At 47.0% G+C, this 18082-nt stretch overlaps 1 protein-coding gene across 5 annotated transcripts in view; it reads right to left on the reverse strand.

Moving 5' to 3' along the window:
• Positions 1 to 879: 879 nt before the first annotated feature.
• Positions 880 to 18082, reverse strand: part of LOC129854551 (kinesin-like protein KIF23) — a 62861-nt gene continuing 45658 nt past the window's right edge. The window contains exons 6-23 of one of the 5 annotated variants that reach the window (XM_055921746.1): positions 17584 to 17702; positions 17169 to 17339; positions 14500 to 14612; positions 14298 to 14419; positions 13692 to 13794; positions 13307 to 13386; positions 13078 to 13197; positions 12087 to 12249; positions 10888 to 11049; positions 10298 to 10464; positions 9896 to 10069; positions 7264 to 7479; positions 6519 to 6773; positions 3389 to 3625; positions 2115 to 2203; positions 1760 to 1838; positions 1560 to 1612; positions 880 to 1439 (exon numbers count right to left, since the gene is read on the reverse strand). In XM_055921746.1, coding sequence (XP_055777721.1) covers positions 1427 to 1439; positions 1560 to 1612; positions 1760 to 1838; positions 2115 to 2203; positions 3389 to 3625; positions 6519 to 6773; positions 7264 to 7479; positions 9896 to 10069; positions 10298 to 10464; positions 10888 to 11049; positions 12087 to 12249; positions 13078 to 13197; positions 13307 to 13386; positions 13692 to 13794; positions 14298 to 14419; positions 14500 to 14612; positions 17169 to 17339; positions 17584 to 17702 — 2436 coding nt within the window. In that variant the 3' untranslated portion in view covers positions 880 to 1426. Of the gene's footprint in view, positions 1440 to 1559; positions 1616 to 1759; positions 1839 to 2114; positions 2204 to 3388; positions 3626 to 6518; positions 6774 to 7263; positions 7480 to 9895; positions 10070 to 10297; positions 10465 to 10887; positions 11050 to 12086; positions 12250 to 13077; positions 13198 to 13306; positions 13387 to 13691; positions 13795 to 14297; positions 14420 to 14499; positions 14613 to 17168; positions 17340 to 17583; positions 17703 to 18082 lie in introns of all 5 variants that reach the window. The other 4 variants (XM_055921744.1, XM_055921747.1, XM_055921748.1 and 1 more) reach the window with 4 other exon arrangements.

Below are 18082 nucleotides of genomic sequence, written 5' to 3' on the forward strand. Positions count from 1 at the left end.
AGGCTCCAATTATACACACATATCAGCTAGCCTACATGGAACATCTGATGGGCCAGGTTTACAAATACTTCTGAGGCTTAGTGAATTGACTCAGCATACAGAGAAGTGAAATCAGGCAAAAAAAAAAAAAAAATGTCTGCCTTTCATCTCTCCAACATTCATACTGCACGCTGGATAGCAATTGTACACAAAACCAATCATTGCATATGTTCTTCCCACAAGAAAGATGTTTCAACCCATTGACAGTCCAAAAGCAGATGTAAAATGCCCAGGACCATTCGCAACATGCTGGTGGAATGCAACTTGACCAGGAGACCAGCAGAGAGTCTGCAGTGCACAACACTTTAGCAGGGGCCCCACAAAATATACAGACTTGCTAGTGAGCGCTTCTGTTTGACATTTCTCATCAACTGTCAACAGACCAAAGAATGTTGAGCAAACAGCGCCAGCCACATAAAAATGTCAGTTTGTTAGCACAGCACACTGCGTGCTTAGCAAAGTCGTAAAGCGCTCCCTTCCATTTAAAAAGGGCTGGTGCCTGTGGCTGCCTGGCTGGGGCAAATAGAAGGGGATGTGAACTACAAGGACAGCAGTTAATCAGACAGGAGTCTGGCAGTGGTGCTGCTAAGATGGGGAAGGTTGGGTTAGGACATTAGGTAGAGTGTAACACTGTTTCCCCTAACATTACTGCAGACTTTTAAAAAAAGAACTTAATAAAATGCATTTGATAGATTGGTACTTATGTCGCCACACCAAATCTTTTTGGATGCCAACTGGTTTCAATAGATTATGTTTGGGGCCTGCAGCACTACATCTACCTCAAAAGCAAGACCTGCCATTCACATGGTTATACAGTAATATAAAAAAGGTGGTTAAAGATAAGACTCATTTCTTGATTTATTTTTTTCAGTTTTTAAATAGTACATTCCTCCAAAAACGCATGTATTTGCAGTCAGACAGAGACTGACCGGCAGCTTTAGCAAAGTATATCATTGGGGTCGTTGCACTAGCAGCTTTCAACCATTGATTCTCTGCAGATTGTGTGTGTGAATATAGGTCTAAACAACAACAAAAACAAGTACCTTGAAACAGAGAAAAGAAGTTACATCTAAATAGTGTTTGGGTTTGAAAAGGAAGGAAAGTATCATAGGTGAAGGTGGTCAGCTATACAATGACACGCTATACAATGTGATAACTTGTAGTTCTCTTATCTCTAAATCATCTAATACAAATCTAATTGAAAATGTCCCTTTGAAGCTACGGTCATGATTAGATACCACTCAGGTCCTGATCATCACTTGTCTAGAAAAACAGTTATATAAAAAGCTTGACTTTTAAAAAAGATGCCTAGTTTAAAGTGATGGTTAGTTCACTAGTCCAATGCACAAGACGATTCCAACATAGAAAAAGATGATCTGTCCAGTTGCTACTTCCTGCGTCTGAAAGAAGGGATGGAGAAAAGAAGTGGAATTTGTCAACAGCAGTTGATTAGTCAATACTATGGAAACATGCAATGTTGTCAGTCAAAATCCCTACTGGAATGTGATATAAATACTCACTTCTGATAGCTATTCTGGAGACCAAGACCTGAGCTTGTGCTTGCCACTGGTGCCTGCTGGGAGAAAACATTTTATACCCTGGTTCACACCAAATGTCTAGCTGATTTATACCTTTATGAGCAGGTATCATTTCAAAATCTAATGTCCGTTTTACTCCAGCCTAGGTGAATGAGTGATGGACAGTAGTGGGGACAGCTTACCCTGTTCTCTCTGTCGTTCCAGTCCATCTTGTTCCCATCATGTTGTCCTGGTCCGTCTCCCGATGACCTCCTCTTACGACTTCATAGAACAGAAAATATTCACATCAGGTCTCTGAATGACCTACACTAAAAACATTCCTCATATTCCTCATCTCAACAGAAGATGATTTCTGATAGGGTCGCAAAAGTTATCCAGAAATACCACTTGGAATATTCCTGGAAATAAGCACAAAACATGGAATCCTGCAAACAGGATTTCTGGAAACCTAGAAAGTTTGGGAAAGTTACCAGAATTTTGCAACACTATCTGGCAAAGTGTCTGCATAATAACTGATGGGTTGGCCAATGGGCATACCTTGAAGCAGTTGGGCATTCCTGTCTAAGCGTTTCGATGTCTGTGAACTGCACGGCTTGTCCTCCACCTCTCGTTCTGAACACGTCTCCCTGAAGAGGTAGACAACTATCAGATTAAGAGATGTACCACACAGAAAGACAAAGTGAGGGATACAAATGCATTCCCCTCCACAGGTAAATCAGGTACAGTACATTCGGAAAGTATTCACACCTCACGACTTTCTCCACATTTTGTTACAGCCTTAATCTAAAATGTATTAAGAAAAACTCAATCTATACACAATATCCCATAATGACAAAGAACAGTTTTTATTACATTTTAAATACGTATTTCAGACCCTTTGCTACAAGACTTGAAATTGAGCTCAGGTGCATCCTGTTTCCATTGATCATCCTTGAGATGTTTCTACGACTTGATTGGATTCAACCTGTTGTAAATTCAATTGATTGGACATGATTTGGAAAGGCACACACACCTGTGAAGTTTGGAACCACTAAGACTCTAAACTGAGCAATCAGGGGAGAAGAGCCTTTGTCAAGGAGGTGACCAAGAACCTGATGGTCACTCTGACAGTGACATCTGAGGAGATGGGAGAACCTTCCAGAAGGACAACCATCTCTGCAGCACTCCACCAATCAGGCCTTTATGATAGAGTGGCCAGACGGAAGCCACTCCTCAGTAGAAGGCATAAGACAGCCCGCTTGTAGTTTGCCAAAAGGCACCTAAAGGACTCAGACCATGAGAAACAAGATTCTCTGCTCTTATGAAACCAAGATTGAACTCTTTGGCCTGAATGCCACGCATCAGGTCTGGAGGAAACCTAACACCATCCCTACGGTGAAGCATGGTGGTGGCAGCAGCATCATGTTGTGAGGATGTTTGTAGCGTCATGCCCAAAAAGACGAGGGTGTAATCGCTTCCAAAAGGTGCATTTCTTTTGTTTGTTGCAAAAACCTGTGTTTGCTTTGTCATTATGGAGTATTGTGTCTAGATTGATGAGGGGGAAAAAACTATTTAATCTATTTTTGAATAAGGTTGTAACGTAACAAAATGTGGAAAAAGTCAAGGGGGATGAACACTTTCCGAATGTACTGTATATGGTTGTAGCAGTACAAAATCTCTATTTCTGTTTGAAACCACTAATTATTGCTCAGGTAGCAATATCATTCTATAGTATTCGGAAAGATTCAAACCCAGAAGGTGAAAAAGTAAAAAATATGAGACAGAAACAAAAAAGACACCAATTGAGGAAATAGATTTTTTTTCATTTTTACCTTGATCAGTTTGGTCTGAATCTCCCCATCGGAGGCAAGCTCCTGATGCGTGAGAACATACTTGTGGCATTTAGACAGAGCTTTCTCGCTGGCCGCTGACACCTTGATTGCATTGGGTATGATTGGCTGCATGACCATGTCTAAATCCAAATTAGAGAGTGGTTTGTGATCTACCCATCGCTCCCCACCCGCTGAGTGTGAGCGTCTGTGGTGCGGGCGAATCGGTGTCCCCGTGGTCTGGTGGGTCCCATTTAAAACAGCGAGGAAAAGACAAAATCAGGGAATTATTGACAGTTGTGGTGTTAAGGGCCATTGGGTAAGTAGTAGCAGCAACTACGGCGGACCGGCGGCAGGTGTTAGTGTGGGTAGAGTGGGCTGGCAGAACACAGGCGTTACTGTGGGTAGAGTGGGCTGGCAGAACACAGGCGTTAGTGTGGGTAGAGTGGGCTGGCAGAACACAGGCGTTAGTGTGGGTAGAGTGGGCTGGTAGAACATAAAGCCCATGGTTTATACACAGTATAGTTTGAGGTGGTATGGTTAACAGGTATAATTGGACAATCCTCTATGCTCTGGAGTTTCAAATAAAACAGATTTGATGAAGATAATTCTCTACAAACCCTTCCTGTAAGTTAGACCAATGACAAGTACACTGTAAGTCAATATACAGTGGCAAGAAAAAGTAGGTGAACCCTTTGGAATTACCTGGATGTCTGCATAAATTGGTCGTCAAATTTGATCTGATCTTCATCTAATTCACAATAGACAAACAGTATGCTTAAACTAATAACAAATTATTGTATTTCTCTTGTCTATATTGAATACATCATTTAAACATTCAGTGTAGGTTGGGAAAAGTATGTGAACCCCTAGGCTAATGACTTCTCCAAAAGCTAATTGGAGTCAGCTAACCTGGAGTCCAATCAATGAGACGTTGGTTAGAGCTGCCTTGCCCTATAAAAAAAAAACTGACAATTTAAGTTTGCTATTCACAAGAAGCATTACCTGATGTGAACCAGGCCTCGAACAAAAGAGATCTCAGAAGACCTAACATTAAGAATTGTTGACCTGCATAAAGCTGGAAAGGGTTAAAAAAGTATATCTCTAAAAGCCTTGATGTTCATCAGGCCACAGTAAGACAAATTGTCTATAAATGGAGAAAGTTCAGCACTGTTGCTACTCTCCCTAGGAGTGGCCGTCCTGCAAAGATGACTGCAAGAGCACAGCGCAGAATGCTCAATGAGGTTAAGAAGAATCCTAGAGTGACAGCTAAAGACTTACAGAAAACCTCTGACGAGTCTAGGATACGTAAAACACTAAAACAAGAATGGTGTTCATGGGAGGACACCACGGAAGAAGCCACAGCTGTCCAAAAAAAGCATTGCTGCACGTCTGAAGTTCACAAAAGAGCACCTGGATGTTCCACAGAGCTACTGGCTAAATTTTCTGTGGGCAGATGGAACTACAGTTGTTTGGAAGGAACACCACACTGTGTGGAGAGAAAAAAAGCACCTCGCACCAACATGAAAGCCTCATCCTAACTGTAAAGTCTGGTGGAGGGAGCATCATGGTTTGGGGCTGCTTTGCTGCCTCAGGGCCTGGACAGCTTGCTATCAGACGGAAAAATGAATTCCCAAGTTTATCCAGACTTTTTACAGGAGAATGTAAGGGTATCTGTCTGCCAATTGAAGCACAACATAAGTTGGGTGATGCAACAGGACAACGACCCAAAACACAGAAGTAAACCAACAACAGAAGGGAGTGGCCCAGTCAGAGTCCTGACCTCAACCCGATTGAGATGCTGTGGCATGACCTCAAGAGAGCGGTTCACACCAGACATCCCAAGAATATCACTGAACTGAAACAGTTTTGTAAAGAGGAATGTTCCAAACTTCCTCCTGACCGTTGTGCAGGTCTGATCTGCAACTATAGAAAACGTTTGGTTGAGGTTATTGCTTCCAAAGGAGGGTCAACCTATTATTAAATCCAAGGGATCACATACTTTTCCCACCCTGCACTGTGAATGTTTACAGTGTGTTCAATGAAAAGTCTAATTGTTTGTGTTATTAGTTTAAGCAGACTGTTGTATATATGATCAATTTATGCAGAAATCCAGGTATTTCACATACTTTCTCTTGCCACTGTATACACATTAGCTGCCAACATTATGATTGAAACCAGGTTAGATATGAGTTTTACAGCAGCACTCTATAGCATTATGGATTGATGAATGGATTGTTTCATAAGAGTATTATTAGTACTCGGTAGTTTATTAGGATCCCCATTAGCGGTTGCTGAAGCAGCTACTCTTCCTGGGGTACACAAATAGTCTGAGGAGATTTGTGAATATTGTATATGTGAAAGTGCTGAAAAATGTTAGCTACTGTACATAATACAGCCTACACTAGGGGACATGGTGACATAACATGGGAGGATAATGTTGACAATAAATGTGATGAGATGACACCCTGGTTATCAGTCCTGTGGTGGCCATTACAGACAACCAAACACGCATATCAAGCAGCTATTGATGCAATTCTGCAGGATGATTCTTTAAGGGTCTACAAGCATTGCAGAACTAGCTACGGTACATCTACACACAAAGGAACACACAGATTAAAGCCTATAGGACTACAAGCATAGCAGAACTAGCTACGGTACATCTACACACAAAGGAACACACAGATTAAAACCTACAGGACTACAAGCATAGCAGATCTAACTACTGTGATGATACCAGCGTCGCAATTTTATGTTTGCATGACAAAAATTTAAACACGAAACAGACAAAACTCTTCGGCCTTTAAAAACCTGCTATATGTTAAATATTGTGTTTTGTTTTCTTGCCATGACACTAACGAGTATCGATACTGGTATCAGCCTGGTACTAAGAGCCTGCACATGTACAGTAGGTAAGAATACAAACCAAGCAGCTACAGTTCTATCCGGGTCTAGGGTGCAGTTCTATCCGGGTTTGGGGTGCAGTTCTATCCGGGTCTACAAGCATGGCAGATCCAGCTACTTAAAGTTTACCTCCTGATTTCCAAGACACAGATGAAGCCAAAAGCAGGACTATGCTTAATCTTTGTCTGGGAAACCAGCCCCTCAGAGTTAAATTCTAACACACACTAACCCTTGAGCTTGACTCTAGGTCTAGCCCGTACGTGTGGCTGGGGCCCGGGGCCTCTGTCTCAGGGGCCCATCGCTGGCCTCTCCTGCGGCCCACACTGCTGCTTCCGTATGGGGTCGTTCTTCCGTACGCTCCGGGTGTCCCGGGGGGGTCCCTACCTATGGGGAACCTCTGCTCCCACTCAGAGATGACGGAGGCTACTGAGAGACTACCAGCGGAGGTGGAGGGTGGGAGGAGATGGCACTGAGCTGTGCTGACCTGGTGGTGGTAGCAGGAGGGAGGCTGGGAGTATTATATGAAGGCTGTAGCATGGCATCTCCAACAGTGTATTCACAACGTTGTAGATAACATTGTAACAAATAGAACCAACACGATGCCCTATTCTACCAGACAGACATATCATATCTGTTCTACAGCATGCGCGTTTCTATCTGAACACTGTAATGTCACAAATGTCAGTAGAGTGAAACAGAGGACAACACATGCAGGTGGCCAGTAACGGTGAGACAGCAGAGTAATAGTACATGTGGTCTGATGACACAGCACCTGTTTAGTAGACGGACTCATACACCATCAACCCATCATGCAACAACGGTCCATCAACATTAGAATAGTTCCACAGTCAATATCTATTACAGTAACGTCAATCACAATTTATAGATGGAGAGATAGATGGATAGAGAATGAGAGAGCGAGGGAGAGAGGTGAGAGGGAGAAAGAGAGGCAGTGACAGGGTGTAACAACTCACGGGCAGTGGCGAGCGAGATCTCTTCTCAGGGGCGCGAGGCTGGTCCTTCTCCCGGGAGTTCCTCTGGGGCTTGTCTGGGGGTGGTGGGGGACGCTGCTGCTCTGGGGTGGCGCTGCTGTTGCTCTCTGATACGATGGCCTTCAGCTGCTTCAGCTTCTCATCCTTCACCCACAGCTTGTTCTGCATCTCCAGCTGCTTGGCGTTCACACGACGCTCCTGAGGTAGCAAGAGGAGGACCAATGTTAACTACACAACTTCAACTAAATGTAAGTAGCTCTGAACTACAATATCCACCACACCTACCATCAACTATGTTTATGACCCACAGTCTGGGGTTAGTTAGCAGCCGAGGGACCCCCTCACAGTCTGGGGTTAGTTAGCAGCCGAGGGACCCCCTCACAGTCTGGGGTTAGTTAGCAGCCGAGGGACCCCCTCACAGTCTGGGGTTAGTTAGCAGCCGAGGGACCCCCTCACAGTCTGGGGTTAGTTAGCAGCCGAGGGACCCCCTCACAGTCTGGGGTTAGTTAGCAGCCGAGGGACCCCCTCACAGTCTGGGGTTAGTTAGCAGCCGAGGGACCCCCTCACAGTCTGGGGTTAGTTAGCAGCCGAGGGACCCCCTCACAGTCTGGGGTTAGTTAGCAGCCGAGGGACCCCCTCACAGTCTGGGGTTAGTTAGCAGCCGAGGGACCCCCTCACAGTCTGGGGTTAGTTAGCAGCCGAGGGACCCCCTCACAGTCTGGGGTTAGTTAGCAGCCGAGGGACCCCCTCACAGTCTGGGGTTAGTTAGCAGCCGAGGGACCCCCTCACAGTCTGGGGTTAGTTAGCAGCCGAGGGACCCCCTCACAGTCTGGGGTTAGTTAGCAGCCGAGGGACCCCCTCACAGTCTGGGGTTAGTTAGCAGCCGAGGGACCCCCTCACAGTCTGGGGTTAGTTAGCAGCCGAGGGACCCCCTCACAGTCTGGGGTTAGTTAGCAGCCGAGGGACCCCCTCACAGTCTGGGGTTAGTTAGCAGCCGAGGGACCCCCTCACAGTCTGGGGTTAGTTAGCAGCCGAGGGACCCCCTCACAGTCTGGGGTTAGTTAGCAGCCGAGGGACCCCCTCACAGTCTGGGGTTAGTTAGCAGCCGAGGGACCCCCTCACAGTCTGGGGTTAGTTAGCAGCCGAGGGACCCCCTCACAGTCTGGGGTTAGTTAGCAGCCGAGGGACCCCCTCACAGTCTGGGGTTAGTTAGCAGCCGAGGGACCCCCTCACAGTCTGGGGTTAGTTAGCAGCCGAGGGACCCCCTCACAGTCTGGGGTTAGTTAGCAGCCGAGGGACCCCCTCACAGTCTGGGGTTAGTTAGCAGCCGAGGGACCCCCTCACAGTCTGGGGTTAGTTAGCAGCCGAGGGACCCCCTCACAGTCTGGGGTTAGTTAGCAGCCGAGGGACCCCCTCACAGTCTGGGGTTAGTTAGCAGCCGAGGGACCCCCTCACAGTCTGGGGTTAGTTAGCAGCCGAGGGACCCCCTCACAGTCTGGGGTTAGTTAGCAGCCGAGGGACCCCCTCACAGTCTGGGGTTAGTTAGCAGCCGAGGGACCCCCTCACAGTCTGGGGTTAGTTAGCAGCCGAGGGACCCCCTCACAGTCTGGGGTTAGTTAGCAGCCGAGGGACCCCCTCACAGTCTGGGGTTAGTTAGCAGCCGAGGGACCCCCTCACAGTCTGGGGTTAGTTAGCAGCCGAGGGACCCCCTCACAGTCTGGGGTTAGTTAGCAGCCGAGGGACCCCCTCACAGTCTGGGGTTAGTTAGCAGCCGAGGGACCCCCTCACAGTCTGGGGTTAGTTAGCAGCCGAGGGACCCCCTCACAGTCTGGGGTTAGTTAGCAGCCGAGGGACCCCCTCACAGTCTGGGGTTAGTTAGCAGCCGAGGGACCCCCTCACAGTCTGGGGTTAGTTAGCAGCCGAGGGACCCCCTCACAGTCTGGGGTTAGTTAGCAGCCGAGGGACCCCCTCACAGTCTGGGGTTAGTTAGCAGCCGAGGGACCCCCTCACAGTCTGGGGTTAGTTAGCAGCCGAGGGACCCCCTCACAGTCTGGGGTTAGTTAGCAGCCGAGGGACCCCCTCACAGTCTGGGGTTAGTTAGCAGCCGAGGGACCCCCTCACAGTCTGGGGTTAGTTAGCAGCCGAGGGACCCCCTCACAGTCTGGGGTTAGTTAGCAGCCGAGGGACCCCCTCACAGTCTGGGGTTAGTTAGCAGCCGAGGGACCCCCTCACAGTCTGGGGTTAGTTAGCAGCCGAGGGACCCCCTCACAGTCTGGGGTTAGTTAGCAGCCGAGGGACCCCCTCACAGTCTGGGGTTAGTTAGCAGCCGAGGGACCCCCTCACAGTCTGGGGTTAGTTAGCAGCCGAGGGACCCCCTCACAGTCTGGGGTTAGTTAGCAGCCGAGGGACCCCCTCACAGTCTGGGGTTAGTTAGCAGCCGAGGGACCCCCTCACAGTCTGGGGTTAGTTAGCAGCCGAGGGACCCCCTCACAGTCTGGGGTTAGTTAGCAGCCGAGGGACCCCCTCACAGTGTGGGGTTAGTTAGCAGCTGAGGGATCAGATCTATTGAAAGAGTGGAGGACAGCTGAGGGGAGGAGGGTAACACTCTACTTACACACTCCTTCTCCCACTGGTGTTTGGTGTCAGACACCATGCCCTGCATGCGTGCCTCCATGCGCTTCCTCTCCGACAGCTCGCGCTGCAGCCTCTGCTCACGGCTCTCCAGCTCCTGCTGCAGCGAACGCTTGTCCCCCTCATAGATATTGGTGGTCTTCTGAAGAATGTCAATCTGAGGGGGGGCATAAAAGGTATGTAAAAAGTTCAGGATAAGTTTGACTCAATTTGAAACGAGTTCAATTAGGATGTACAAATGCATGGGTTTCAGTGATATAAAAATGCAGCTGAGGGGGGGGGAGAGAGAACGAGGCAAAGGGGGGGAGAGAGAACGAGGCAAGGGGGGGGAGAGAGAACGAGGCAAAGGGGGGGAGAGCAGAGAGATGGAGGACTTAGACTTCACCTTGTATTCCAGCATCTTGGATTTCTTCTCCAGCCGATCCATCTCATTCTTCTGGTTGAACATGATCTTGTCCTTCTCCCCTAGTTTACCCCGCTGTTCATGGATGAAGTTCTCCTTGGCCATCAGGTGGCCATCAAACTCCTGGAGCATCGATTTCAGCGTGTTGGCTGTTGGAAAGGGGCAAAAGGAATGGAAATGAATCCATTGGTACAAATTTGACTTTACTCTTGTCCACTAAAGGTAGACAATATGTTTACACTAACTAAACATTTACGTACAGCCAAACATGCCCTAAGAAAAGCCAAATAAACATGAAAAGACAACGATGAATTTAAATAGAGGACGTCTGTGACATTTCAAACGATAGGAGACTAAATGTGCAGCTCTAACGCCCATAGTATTTTATTAGGATCCCCTTAAGACAGATCCCCTTAAGACAGAAGACAAAATACTCTTCCTGGAGTCAACACAGAACATGACATAATACAGAACATTAACAGACAACAACAGAACATACATTTAAAACAAATTAAAGAGGTCCTGTACTGACAAAATAGCCTTAATTAGGTCTATAGTGGCCTGGTCCGTACCAGTTCTGGTGTACTGCTCAGTGATCATCTGGCGGATGCGGTGCCTCCTCTCCAGCACCTCTATGAGGCGGGGCAGGATCTGCTCATCGGTGGGATCCACCAACTCACAGGCAGGCAGGGCCGGCAGGCTGTCCAGGAGCTGGTTCAGCACCGAGCCATCCTCTGGAAGATCAGTGGAGAACAGATTAACTTGGACTTAACATTACATTTACATTTAAGTCATTTAGCAGACGCTCTTATCCAGAGCGACTTACAAATTGGTGCATTCACCTTATGACATCCAGTGGAACAGCCACTTTACAATAGTGCATCTAGATCTTTTAAGGGGGGGGGGGGGGGCAGAAGGATTGCTTTATCCTAGGTATTCCTTGAAGAGGTGGGGTTTCAGGTGTCTCCGGAAGGTGGTGATTGACTCCGCTGTCCTGGCGTCGTGAGGGAGTTTGTTCCACCATTGGGGTGCCAGAGCAGCGAACAGTTTTGACTGGGCTGAGCGGGAACTGTACTTCCTCAGTGGTAGGGAGGCGAGCAGGCCAGAGGTGGATGAACGCAGTGCCCTTGTTTGGGTGTAGGGCCTGATCAGAGCCTGAAGGTACTGAGGTGCCGTTCCCCTCTAAGCTCCGTAGGCAAGCACCATGGTCTTGTAGCGGATGCGAGCTTCAACTGGAAGCCAGTGGAGAGAGCGGAGGAGCGGGGTGACGTGAGAGAACTTGGGAAGGTTGAACACCAGACGGGCTGCGGCGTTCTGGATGAGTTGTAGGGGTTTAATGGCACAGGCAGGGAGCCCAGCCAACAGCGAGTTGCAGTAATCCAGACGGGAGATGACAAGTGCCTGGATTAGGACCTGCGCCGCTTCCTGTGTGAGGCAGGGTCGTACTCTGCGGATGTTGTAGAGCATGAACCTACAGGAACGGGCCACCGCCTTGATGTTGGTGGAGAACGACAGGGTGTTGTCCAGGATCACGCCAAGGTTCATTAGTGCTGGCTGAGGTGGTGGTCACATGGGACGTGTCCAGGTTGGAAATTTGTTCAAATTAATCATTTCTAACATTTCTAACATGACCCATGTACAATCAGATTCTTTCAAATTAGAGGTGAAAGCACTCCTGCTTTGTAACCCTGATGTACATACTGTATCCACATTTCTACTCGTAGAGATAGATTTTTTATATACACCTCTGTGATTATGTATGTGTACATACCGGTGTTGCTGGGTCCCCCAGGGTGCTCCTCCTGGCGTCGTGACAACTCGTCTCTGAAGGCCTGGTTCCGGTGTCTCCGCCCCGCCGCCAGGCTGCAGATGGGCCTGTCCACCGGCCGCGCCACCTCAACCTCCTGGGTCAACTCCGCAAAGCGCATGACCAACTGAAGGAACACACACGGTTATTGGGATCTAACTCAGATCAGTTACCATGGTTTCTTAGGGCTGTTATTGGGATCTAACTCGGATCCGTTACCATGGTTTCTTAGGGCTGTTATTGGGATCTAACTCGGATCCGTTACCATGGTTTCTTAGGGCTGTTATTGGGATCTAACTCAGATCAGTTACCATGGTTTCTTAGGGCTGTTATTGGGATCTAACTCAGATCAGTTACCATGGTTTCTTAGGGCTGTTATTGGGATCTAACTCAGATCAGTTACCATGGTTTCTTAGGGCTGTTATTGGGATCTAACTCAGATCAGTTACCATGGTTTCTTAGGGCTGTTATTGGGATCTAACTCAGATCAGTTACCATGGTTTCTTAGGGCTGTTATTGGGATCTAACTCAGATCAGTTACCATGGTTTCTTAGGGCTGTTATTGGGATCTAACTCAGATCAGTTACCATGGTTTCTTAGGGCTGTTATTGGGATCTAACTCAGATCAGTTACCATGGTTTCTTAGGGCTGTTATTGGGATCTAACTCAGATCAGTTACCATGGTTTCTTAGGGCTGTTATTGGGATCTAACTCAGATCAGTTACCATGGTTTCTTAGGGCTGTTATTGGGATCTAACTCAGATCAGTTACCATGGTTTCTTAGGGCTGTTATTGGGATCTAACTCAGATCAGTTACCATGGTTTCTTAGGGCTGTTATTGGGATCTAACTCAGATCAGTTACCATGGTTTCTTAGGGCTGTTATTGGGATCTAACTCAGATCAGTTACCATGGTTTCTTAGGGCTGTTATTGGGATCTAACGCAGATCAGTTACCATGGTTTCTTCATAGTCGTCGGCTTTAGGGTTGACACACACAACCATGCGGACTTTCCCTTCACCGTCAAAATAGTTCTTGAACAGATGAGTGACTTTAGAGTCTCTGTAAGGAACCATCTGAAACAAAAACACAGTATCATTGTGTTACTTTATGACATGATATCAGAGCTTGACTCATCTAGTCTACAGTTTGATCAAGTACACAGATTCATTCAAAATGACCAACCCGGTTTGTTCCACACATCTGGTTCTCTCTGAGGACTTCTATACAGGTGCGTAACGTCATCAGGGACTGGTTGATGTTGCCTGGGGAAACAGATGCCAGGTAAAGATGGGTGCATGTTGTGAAGCTGCCAGTAGGTCAGTCCTAGTCTGGGTACCAGTCTGTTTAGCCATGATTCCACTCCTGTCATGCTTAACATGTGGCATATGACACAGAGCACAAGGAGGGGAATGTTAGCTAAACAGACTTGTCCCCAGGCTAGGTCAGTGGTGCTGTTAGACAAATAGCATGTTAGCTAAACAGACTGGTCCCCAGGCTAGGTCAGTGGTGCTGTTAGACAAACAGAAAAGTAAAGGATTCTTCTATGGGTCCTACGTCGTCAGCTCACCTGCTTCCCGGAGGCGGCTGCCCTCTGCTTTAGTCCTGCTGGTGCGTTCACTCCCTGCCAGGTCCACCAGACACAGCTGGCTAACAGTCACCTGGTTCTTGTCCTGTAACACAGCCAGGCTAGGCTATCAGAGCTAGCACTGGTTGAAGTCCATGTGGTCCAGTGATAGCTGTTAGCATGCCTGCTCCGTATTGGGTCTTCTAGTGAAACATACATAAGCTAACACAGCTTCTACTAGTGACAGAGCAGCAGATATTTATTGTGCTAGTTCACATAGTAATTAAAGGATGTTTGTGTTTGTTATCTTAAGGTTAAGTCAAGGCAGGGATAGAGAGTACGCCAACCCACCGAGCCCAGGCTAGTACTGGTCACACCAGGCTGGTAGAACATTTTCCCAACTAGCCTCCCGGCTAGTGACATTTTGTATTTTCAGATATCGCATGGCACAGATATTAAACCCAGGCTACTAAAAATGGTGGTGTACTAGCCTGGCTGGTCAGTGCCCAAAATCCTTGTTCCATCCCTGGGTCAAGGTAGTGGATGGTGTCTTCCCTTCTATATGAAGAACTGTATCGGCAAGATATAAAGATGAAAGGTTCAAGTCACCTGTAGAATGTGGTCTCCATCTGCGTCCAGCGGAGCTTGTGCCAGTTTGACAATAAACACACTGTGAGAGCGACTGGACTCGCGGTTCAGCTGAGTATCGGCAATCCTCCTTTTCTTTTGACCTGGTCAAAAGCAAATACTGTAGACTAACAGAGGGAAAAAATATTTTTCCTTCAAAGGAAATTACTAAAATCCCACTCACCCCGCCAAAACACTTCGAAGGCTTCCTCTGTGGACTTCACCTCGACCTCTGTGCATCCTGACACATACATGTTGTGGTTCTGGTCCTCACGTAAAATCTTTGATTGAGGCGGTCTGCAACCGTGGAGAGCAACAATTTGGTTAACCACCACACAGCCTACAACCAATAAACTAGACTATAACCACAAGCAAAAAGTCAATATGACAATGTTAAAACAACGGTTATGACTGTTCAAAACAGTCAACGGGTAAAAGACATGCATTATGTCAAGCTTCCCAGCCGCAGCACAGATCAGTTTTACCACACCCATTCAAGGATGTGTTTACACCAATCTCATGATAACCAGCAGAGGTTAAAAGCACTACCTCTACAAAGGCAATCAGAGACAGAGGAATAAAAGCAAATAGTTACTCCAAAAGTAATAGTACATATTTAAATGTATATACTACACTGCTCAAAAAAATAAAGGGAACACTTAAACAACACAATGTAACTCCAAGTCAATCACACTTCTGTGAAATAAAACTGTCCACTTAGGAAGCAACACTGATTGACAATAAATTTCACATGCTGTTGTGCAAATGGAATAGACAAAAGGTGGAAATTACAGGCAATTAGCAAGACACCCCCAAAAAAGGAGTGATTCTGCAGGTGGTGATCACAGACCACTTCTCAGTTCCTATGCTTCCTGGCTGATGTTTTGGTCACTTTTGAATGCTGGCGGTGCTCTCACTCTAGTGGTAGCATGAGACGGAGTCTACAACCCACACAAGTGGCTCAGGTAGTGCAGTTCATCCAGGATGGCACATCAATGCGAGCTGTGGCAAAAAGGTTTGCTGTGTCTGTCAGCGTAGTGTCCAGAGCATGGAGGCGCTACCAGGAGACAGGCCAGTACATCAGGAGACGTGGAGGAGGCCGTAGGAGGGCAACAACCCAGCAGCAGGACCGCTACCTCCGCCTTTGTGCAAGGAGGTGCACTGCCAGCGCTCTGCAAAATGACCTCCAGCAGGCCACAAATGTGCATGTGTCTGCTCAAACGGTCAGAAACAGACTCCATGAGGGTGATATGAGGGCCCGACGTCCACAGGTGGGGGTTGTGCTTACAGCCCAACACCGTGCAGGACGTTTGGCATTTGCCAGAGAACACCAAGATTGGCAAATTCGCCACTGGCGCCCTGTGCTCTTCACAGATGAAAGCAGGTTCACACTGAGCACATGTGACAGACGTGACAGAGTCTGGAGACGCCGTGGAGAACGTTCTGCTGCCTGCAACATCCTCCAGCATGACCGGTTTGGCGATGGGTCAGTCATGGTGTGGGGTGGCATTTCTTTGTGGGGCCGCACAGCCCTCCATGTGCTCGCCAGAGGTAGCCTGACTGCCAATAAGTACAGAGATGAGATCCTCAGACCCCTTGTGAGACCATATGCTGACACATGCACATTTGTGGCCTGCTGGAGGTCATTTTGCAGGGCACTGGCAGTGCACCTCCTTGCACAAAGGCGGAGGTAGCGGTCCTGCTGCTGGGTTGTTGCCCTCCTACGGCCTCCTCCACGTCTCCTGATGTACTGGCCTGTCTCCTGGTAGCGCCTCCATGCTCTGGACACTACGCTGACAGACACAGCAAACCTTTTTGCCACAGCTCGCATTGATGTGCCATCCTGGAGGAACTGCACTACCTGAGCCACTTGTGTGGGTTGTAGACTCCGTCTCATGCTACCATTAGAGTGAGAGCACCGCCAGCATTCAAAAGTGACCAAAACATCAGCCAGGAAGCATAGGAACTGAGAAGTGGTCTGTGATCACCACCTGCAGAATCACTCCTTTTTTGGGGGTGTCTTGCTAATTGCCTATAATTTCCACCTTTTGTCTATTCCATTTGCACAACAGCATGTGACATTTATTGTCAATCAGTGTTGCTTCCTAAGTGGACATTTTGATTTCACAGAAGTGTGATTGACTTGGAGTTACATTGTGTTGTTTAAGTGTTCCCTTTATTTTTTTGAGCAGTGTATATAATAACACTACATACCATACACATTATATGCAGGGTTCTAGATTGGGAGGGGATGTAGTGTAGGGATGATGCTACCATACGTATTATATGCAGGGTTCTAGATTAAGAGGGGATGATGGTACCATACGTATTATATGCAGGGTTCTAGATTAAGAGGGGATGATGGTACCATACGTATTATATGCAGGGTTCTAGATTGGGAGGGGATGATGGTACCATACGTATTATATACAGGGTTCTAGATTGGGAGGGGATGTAGTGGAGGGATGATGGCTAGAAAATTCTGCCATGTTTTTCTACATTTAAACGGTATACACTTATCCTGGGACCAGATATATGAAACAGCTAGTTGATCAGTGTGGTCCCAGGCTAGTTATAAACTAACCACGTACATCAACTCAGGGTTCTGTAGAGGTATCTCTCCACCGGGTCGCCTAACAAAGACAAAACATTTCACATATCTAACCTACAATACATCTTACATTGACTGGTGCATTCTTCACACTAAAATGAACTGTAGAAGATACAAATGAGAGCGAAGACATGTGGTAGGACCACTCTTCCAGAATGATTTACTGGTCTCCCTTTACATATTTATTTAATAACATTACACAAAAATACATAACTACTGGTAACAACAAAGCCTGGACTCACTTGTGTCGTATGGGGTCTATCGGAGCTTCTTCCAGCAGATCGTAGATGTAGTTATTGTATATTTCTATGTAGGACACAAACACACTGTAACAGCTGTCCTCGTCAACTCCCTCACATTTGCAAGCCTCCTCTGGACTGATCATGTCTGCGAACTCTGGGTCAGGTTTTTGCCTGAAGGACAGAACCAACACAAAACTTCAGTCTCAAACCAGCTTCAACAATCAAGAAAGTGAAATGGTCATTTTTTTTGTTGCCATTTCCAATATCATTTCAACAGGTTGTCTTTTTGTCATCCAAATAGTCTCTGACACAAATCAATGCATGAAAGATGTCAATAACCTAGCATCTATTAACATCTGAGGGTGATCACAAATGTGTGCACGAAACATGTTTGGCTTATAAAACCCATGCATACTTTGAGGACGGTGTTTTGGGCACTGTGGACTGTTGATTTGATTCTCTCTTCTGTCTCTCCAGGAGAGCGTCCACCTGACCTTGGATCTCCATGCCATTCTTGTCGTCTGTCCTAAACACCTGCAAGATTGAACATTTGAAAGCTAGACGTATAGGGATCAGCGCTCAATTTAACATTTGAAAGCTAGACGTATAGGGATCTTCGCTCAATTTAACATTTGAAAGCTAGACGTATAGGGATCATCGCTCAATTTAACATTTGAAAGCTAGACGTATAGGGATCAGCGCTCAATTTAACATTTGGAGAACCTGAAATTGGAATAGTAAAATAATAGGCTTTTTTTGCACATATTTGCTGTTGAATAAAATGGCCAACTCAAAGTTAAGTCTTTCACAAGCACTTGATTGGCTAGTGTACCAACACATCCAGTTCAATGTATAAATCTCTGATGACAAGACAAGGACAAAAGGATACAATGATGCTCTGTAGGAAGAGAGTT

The sequence above is a fragment of the Salvelinus fontinalis genome, chromosome 4, assembly GCF_029448725.1.
Source record: "Salvelinus fontinalis isolate EN_2023a chromosome 4, ASM2944872v1, whole genome shotgun sequence".
Lineage (NCBI taxonomy): Eukaryota > Metazoa > Chordata > Actinopteri > Salmoniformes > Salmonidae > Salvelinus > Salvelinus fontinalis.